Source organism: Crocodylus porosus, unplaced genomic scaffold (genome assembly GCF_001723895.1).
Source record: "Crocodylus porosus isolate Cpor-Errol unplaced genomic scaffold, CroPor_comp1, whole genome shotgun sequence".
Lineage (NCBI taxonomy): Eukaryota > Metazoa > Chordata > Crocodylia > Crocodylidae > Crocodylus > Crocodylus porosus.
This window is the reverse complement of record NW_017728909.1, coordinates 36074038-36082157: the sequence shown is the minus strand read 5'-3', so window position 1 is coordinate 36082157 and position 8120 is coordinate 36074038. Positions and strand designations below refer to the sequence as shown.

The 8120-nt window shown below is 44.0% G+C and overlaps 1 protein-coding gene across 1 annotated transcript in view; it reads right to left on the bottom strand.

The window, feature by feature from the left end:
- IL31RA (interleukin 31 receptor A) overlaps window positions 1-8120 on the bottom strand; it is an 84174-nt gene that overhangs the window by 44302 nt on the left and 31752 nt on the right. The window contains exon 6 of the mRNA XM_019532085.1: window positions 2942-3090. Coding sequence (XP_019387630.1) covers window positions 2942-3090 — 149 coding nt within the window. The remainder of the gene's footprint in view (window positions 1-2941; window positions 3091-8120) is intronic.

Genomic DNA, 8120 nt, shown 5'->3' with positions numbered 1-8120 from the left:
CGGCATGGCACAGCGTGGCCCCGATTGCCTCAGAGTCGGCACCCCCTGTGCCGCCTGCTGCAGGTGCAGCCTGGCTCAGCATGGGGCTGTGCACCTTTCTGCAGTCCCAGGCCGCTCGGGCCAAACCACATGTCATGCCGCACCGGGTCCTGCCTCCACAGAACTGACTTGGCCCAACGGCACGTGGGGCCCATGGAGGCAGGACCCAGCCCAGCATGACACAGTCCCCACAAGCAGCACTGGCCCCCAGGTGATAGCCCAAGCAACCTGGAGCTGCAGAAATGTGCAAAGCCCCACACCACACTGTGCCATGTCAGGCTATACCCACAACAGGTGACACAGGATCCGAGGCAGGGGAACTCCAACAGCACTGGGTCCTGAGCGCCCATGGCTGCTACTCCTGTGGGGATGAGCTGTAGGCCCTACAGAGGGGAGGGGTATTGGGGCCCTGTGGGGGGCTGGAGCCCTGCGGGGGGGAGGGGCGCTGTGGGCCTGCAGGGGGTCAGTCCATGTGCTGTGCCATGTGAGGGTCCGGGGACCCACCCCTCCTTAGCATCCCCCCCACACAGTCCCTCCACAATCCCCTCCCATCTACCCACACCCCCCAGCCCCTCCATATCCCTCACACCCACCCACATCCCCCCATACTCACCTGCATCCCCTACACCCCTTCCTGCCCCACTCCTGCAAACCCCACTTCCCCCCATCACACATCCAGCATGCCCAGCTGCCAGATAGGATGAGACCTGCTGGCAGGAGCTGTGGCTGCAGGGGCAGCTGTCCCCACATCCCAGTTAGCGAAGGGCTCAGGGGGAGCTCTAATTGTTCTGTGATAAGAAAAACAAAGGCAAACATCAAAACATAGATATTTAGAATTTATTTTATTATGATGATAGAGATACTGGTAGGCTTCCAAATTGCTTTACAATTGTAAATATTTCAATAAAACATTGCTCAACTGATATCTCTCTCTCTCTCGATATTGAGAAAGAGAGAGAGTTGTCTTTTGTTTTAATTGTGGAAGAACATGGATTTTGGGGTATTTTAGAGTGAACTTGGGCTTTTTTTTTTAATCAGAGAATTTGCAGTTTTTAAATAGGGAACATGAGAATTCCTGCTAGTGAGGCAAGTGGCAAGACCCAGGCAGAGGAGCCTACTCTGGGCTGCCAATCAGGACCCAGCTGGAGGTGGCTGACCACCTGGCACTTGGGGCCAAGATGACATGCTTTGCCAGTTCACAGCAGACCACCACTAAGGACATCTTCTGGGTGATAGCTGCCCAGATGGCAGGGCAGCACTACACATGGCAGCACTGCCACACAAATGCCAACTATGCAGCCACAGCCTACTGGCAGCTGGCCCAGAGGTGTACATGCCTCTGCTGTGGCCATGAAGTCCCCATCTGGGTCTAGCAGACATGCAGGCTTGGGGCCACATGCTGTTGCAGGTGGCAGCAGGTCATAGCCAGGCAGCAGCCCCCACTGCCAGACTGCTGCAATGGGTAGAGGGTACAAGGAACTCTCATGGCTGCTTCAGCAGTCCAGCTGGCACAAAGGGTAGTGTCCCCAGATACCAACTGGCCAGGCCCCAGAAATCCCTGTCTATTTGTATCTTCCAAAGATCATGGGTCTTAAGGCCCATCTAGTTACCTAAAAGCCCCCACTACTGTGTGGGGCCAAAGTTTGAAAGATACAACTCTTTTTTTTTTTTTTTTGTGACAACTAAGAAGAAAAGGCTAGGAGTGATGTGGGGGTTATAGGTTCAAAATGTGAAAAGAAGTTTGCTGGAGTAGGACACTGAGCAGAGCCCCCCAAGTCGCACCCACTGGTCCTCAAAGGCATCCAAGAAGCCAGTGGACGCTGCCCACTTGTGCTCTGCCCAGAAATGTGCACAGACAAGGGACCCCAGAAGCTCCTGAGAGCCTGTAGCCCTGAGCTGCTTGCCAAGGCAGCTTTTTATACTGCTGGGAATGCAGATCCAGGAGGAACTGCGCAGGATTATTTTGCCCCAAGTGGCACAGCTTGCCCCACACCAAAGTGCATGTCTGGGCACGTTCACTGAGGCAAAGATCCCCAGCTCAAATTTGTGTTGCTATTTCAGCTGCTGCAAGCGTACATGCCTGCATGTGTGGATGCACCCAGAGAGCTCACTATGTAATTCTCAGCTTTTGGAAGGAGAAGCCCTGGCTTGCGCTGAGGTTGTTTCCACATCAAGTAGGAATAAGACAGGTCATCTCAATGGAGATGAAGAACTGATCATTACCTCCACTTGGATAATATATAGTTAATAATTCTAAATATTTAAGTGTTATTGACTTTTTGACACAGATTTTCTTTACTTTAGGACATGAAGAAAAGAAATAGGTTAGCTAGTTTAATACTACTTCTCAAAATTGATACTTAAATATATCTCAAAATTAATACCCTTTTGTTATAATCAAATCTGGACTGAACATAGTTCTTGCTCCCAAATACAAAAGCAGTTCATAGCTAAAAAGCAACAAGAAAAAACACAAAAACAAGTGGATTTGACACCTGATCTGGCTGGGGGAACCCTACTGAAATCCTTCTAGAACAACAAGGAAGATGCTGGTCAATAAAACAGACCTGGACTAAACAAATAAGTAGAGTGGGGGCACTCTTAACATAGACAATGACTTCACAGCCCATTACAATCTACATGACATTTGCTAATCTCTGTACTTCAGAGGTGATGATAACCCTCCTGAATGGCCTTGCTCTTCCACTTATCAGATTTCTACTGCATCTCCCCTGTCCATTGCAGTGTAAGAGTAGGTCTTCATTCATCTCTATCTTCTGTTATTCATTTCAGTAAAATAAAGCTTTCCATCCTGCCTTTTATTATTAGCATTTTAAAAAAGTCAAAATGTAAGCCAGGAATAAATCATCTGATATTAGGACAATATTACAATGTAACTTACCAAATCATTTGAATGCATTTTTCTGTATTGAATAAGGCAACATAAAGGCCTTTCAGGAACTACCGTAGGGTTTTTCCAAGTTATGTTTAGCAACTGCTTTATACCAGCAATTTTTTCAACTGAAATTATGTCAGGAGCCTCAAGTTTCTCTGAAATTAAGAAATAAAGCTTTCATGTTTTTTAAACAGGAAAAGAAATTCTGCAACTTTGCATTAAATAAAAGCTTATAATAGATTATTTAGCATCTAAGACAGGGTGGGCAAAATGTGGCCCACCAGGCCATTCTATCCAGCCTGCGGGGCCCCTAAAAAATTTAGAAAATTAATATTTATCTGCTCCTGGCTGCCTATCATGTGGCCCTCCATGGCCTGCCAAAACTCGGTAAGTGGTCCTCCGCCCAAAATAATTGCCCGCCCTTGATCTAGGAAGAATTACCCAATCTTTCCAACATTGTTAGATCTAGTATACAAATTCATGGAAGCATATATATTATTACACAGATACACAGTGCTCATATGAAAACTTATATATATGGGTATGGATGTATTTTACAAAAGGAGAGTAAATGGATTATAACCTAGCTAATTTACAGTAGACAAGCTGACTCTCATACAGATATACAAGCATCTTTCATCTGTAAATGCACTGAAAAAATATTTATTTGCTTTTTCTATTTGTAATGTGGCCACCATATTCTTTTCTCAGAGACAAGGCCAGTAAAAAGAATAGTTACAACTTGAAGAAAGATGAGTCAAGTCCTAAGTACAGGCCTAAAGGAAAGCTTAGCCAGATGGTTCATGGAATGGTAGGTGTTTGAGAGAAAGAACTGACAGAATATTTAGGCATTAGGTAATCGAGTGCTATTGAGAATGGAGAACTGGAAGAGGAATAGGAACCTGTAAAGTAATGGGTGAATGGAGTGGGCTCGGGGTGTGGTGGACGGTGCTGCAGCTGGGATGTACCTGCACTACGCAGGTGAGTCTGGGTATCAGCCAAACGGAATTTCAGTTGCAAATGCAAGTGATACTTTATATTTACAAAATGACATGCTCCCTGTCCTATTGAGTTAAAGATCTAGTTAAAGGTAACAAATATATAGTTATTTAGATAATGATTGTTATTTAGATAATAACAAGGTAATAATATCTAGTTAAAGATAACAAACATAGTAGAGGGGAAAATGGCATCCAGCAAGACAGAGTGAGGAGGAGATATGAAAAAAAATCAGACAATGCCTGCTGTGGCATTCAGACATTTTGCATAGCAAAATCAAGGATGTAAAGATTTTGAGAAAAGATGGCATGTGTTCATTTACTGCCAGACTTGGAAATTTTATCAAAATTTATTAAAATTGAATCATGTGATTTAAATAAAAATTCCAACTGCTGGTCTCTGTGCCTCCTAGCTGCACTGTGCCATACAGGCACTCTTGGCTGCAGGCTCTGCCCAAACTGCAGGCTGTGCCATGCTGCACTGCCCTGACCTCTGGGGCAGGGGAAGCCAGAGAGAAGAGGAGCAATGTGAGAAGTGGTGGCAGGGTGGAAGCCACCGGCTTCTTTTCCGGCTGTAATTTAATCCTTCACCAATTTAACCCTGAAGGCCTGAACTTCTACCCAGAAAAGCAGCCTAACATGTGAAGAATTAGCAGAATCTGTCCGTAGACTTCACCTGAAAGGATACTTCTACATCCAGCACAGAACTACCTCTAACAACCTTCCTACCACAACAGATGAAATAAACAAGACGAAAAATCTGACCAGACACCTCCCAGTAGCCAAAACCACACTTTGAACTACTATATTGACTTTTTCAAAAGGAAAGTTAACAATAAAATACTCAGTAAAACCCAGGACAACCACAACCTTTTACCCTGAAAGAGAAACTGCATATGATCCCTAAGATCCAACAATAAAACAGTAATCATACAAGTAGACAAAGGACGAGCAACTGTCATCCTCAACTACCAAAATTACATCAATAATGGGACAACTCTCAGACACTAACTAATATAAAAAATTTGGGGAGGACTCCACACCACTGTTTGCTTTGGAACTGGAAAATATGATCAAATCTTTTCCATACCAACTTCAGGAAAAGCTACCACCACTAGTCCCCCATTTTATCCCAAGAATATTTTATATGCTCTCAAAGATTCACAGGAAAAGTAATCCTGACACAGCCATCATATCCAAGTGTGGTACTCCCACTGAAGAGCTATCAAGATTCATAGAAACCATCCTGAAATAATTTGTAACTCAAAGAACGAGTTTTCTACAAGACACAGTAGGCTTCTTCAATACGATCTAGATTCTAGAACATCAACCTCCTCCCCTGAGTAGGCCATACTTGCAACTAGGATCTCACCAGTGTGTATACTAATATTCCACAACATGAAGACACAACTGCTTGCTTGAAATACCTACAAGAAAATGGATTACACTCAGATTTACAAATACAATTTATTGTAGAAATCATCCAGTTAGTCCTCACCCACAACAACTTCACTTTCAACAGCCAACATTTCTTCCAAACCATGGACAGAGCTATGGGCACAAGGATGGCATATTGGGGAGCCAGCCTCTTCAAAAACAACCAGGAAGAGGAGTTTCTAGAAAACTGCACCACCAACCCTGTACTATCACTGTGTTACACAGATGACATTCTCATAATCTTGCATGAACACATGGGCTTGCTTATTGACTTCTACCACGTGTCTAACAACAGCCATCTTTTGATCAAATTTCCTCTAGAATACTCCTACACTAACATCAACTTCCTAAATACAGAATCTTTAATGGCGCCCTATGAACCACTATATACAAAAAACCCACTGACCACCACACTTATGACCATAAAGCCATTATTCCAAATGCACCAAAAAGCAATGATCTACAGTTAGGTCCTCAGATACTACCACATCTTCTATGAGAATACTTGCAATATGCATCTCACCAAAGTGAAGACTGTCTTTACCCAATAAGGACACTCAAAGATACAGTCTACTTCTCTACTGGAAAGAGCTACCCAAATACCCCACAACAACCTTCTAGAATACAAGAATAAAAACCCCTATTGACTGCACACCTTTGGTTGTCACCTATCATGAACCAATAAGAAGGATCCAAACAATTATAGCCTATTCATGAAAAAGACCAGGCCTTGAGAGAAATATTCCAATCCTTACAGCCCTGTAACTTTGCCCAACTCATCATCAGAAGCAAACTCCCTGCTGATCAACAGACACCTATTGGGACCCAGCCCTACCTTAACAATAAACGCAAAACCTGTCAACTCATCTCTACTGCCACAACAATCCCCACAATAAAATCACTAGAATCCATGGATTATATACATGTCTGTTCCAAAATGTGCTATACTCCATCCAGGGTACCAAATACTTTCACAGAAACCAGGTAGGTGAAACCAGACAAAAATTACATACTAGAATCAATGATCACTGAAAAAAAGATAAAGGACAGAAACACTAGGACACAGGTAGAAGAACATTTTTCACAGTAAAACCACACTTTCCCTGACCTCAAAGTTCTCATGCTCAAGGTAAATTTGTAAAACACCATCAAAAAATGAGCCTAGGAACAAAAATCCACTAGCCTATCAGGCCCTAAGGACCAGGGACTTAATATAGACAATGACTTCACAACCCATTACTATCTACATGATATTTGCTAATCTCTGTATTTCACAGGTCATAACCATCCTGAATGGTCTTGTTCCTCCACTTATCAGATGTCTACGGCATCTCTCCTGTCCATTGTCTGATAATTAATCACATTTCCTGATTTTATTTACATATTTCATTTTACACAAGCCTTTGTCCCATCTGCTATTTAGCTCTGTTGTCTGCTTCTCTTCCAGAGACCTGAGGAAAAGTTCCATGAGCCTGTCCCAATAATGCAGATAGTGTGTGTGCATAAATATATATTTGTTGTAATAAAAGCACTCCTGTTGACTGCAGAGTAGATGTTCTACTTGAGTATCCTAAATTTATAGGCTGTCCAAGAGTCCAAGACCTTTCTGATTTTTTGCAAGTTAAATAATTAGCAAGTGAGATGTGGATATAGTTATGAGTAAGTTTTATTGTGCTTATGTAGAAATGAAAAGTTATTAGGTGAACATTTAAAAAGCTAAATCCCTGAATAGGCTTAATGGATTTTTTCCAGTTCCTTAGTTAACTGACAAGACCTTGTATGGAATACCATATGAAGTTCTGATCACTCATATTCAAGACAGATGAATTCAAAGTGGAACAGACATTGAAAAGGTCTAATCAAGAAAACAAATTCCTATTTTAGAAAGGGACATTAGAAGAGTTTATCAGTCTTCTATTCAAAATAAATAAGTCTACCATCAATATGCTTTCCAAGCAATATTCACAATTCCAAAATGTAAAACCCTTAAAAAAAGTTATTTGGAAAACTCAAATCTGTGAACTCAATCCTGACCATATCCACTGAATAGTGAAAGGCATAATATTTTTATCACTTATTGTAATTACCTTCATACTTCATATTTTATTAGAGGTGTACTGATACATTGGTCCAATATTGGATTAGTACCGATATGAAGAAAATTGTCTATATCAGATATCAGCCCGATGGGGCCGATAAATTGGATGATAAATGCCCATGCTGCATGCGGCTGCAGCACAGCATGGAGCAGAGCCAGCACCATGGAGCAGAGCCAGCACCATGGAGAGCAGCCTCCAGATGGTAAGTTAGAAGGGGAGGGGCGGGGAAGGGGCGGGCAACACCCCCCATGGTAAGAGAGGGAGCAGGGGCAGGCACTGCCCAGCAAGGGCGGGGGGGCACACAGGACAGCTTGTGAGGTGGGAGCAGCTCCTGCCACTGCCTGCACCCTGGGGGAGGGGGGCAGAGAATGCCCCCAGATCTGCACAGCACAGGGAGGGCTGCAGCTGTGGGGTGTAGCCAAAGCAGGTGCTGCATGGATCTTCTTGCCAGGGGCTGGGCTTGGAGTGGGCTCTGGTGGCACTGGGAGGAGGCTGCACCCACCCCAAATTTCAGCACAGCTCCGCTCCCAGCCCTGCGCCACTGCCCAGAGCAGCCCTGGCTGAATGCCCCACCTTCCCCAAAGGCCGTGGGGAGTGTGCTGGCGGGACTGTGTCGGGAAAGTCTCTCTCCCAGTGACAGCCCTGCCCAGG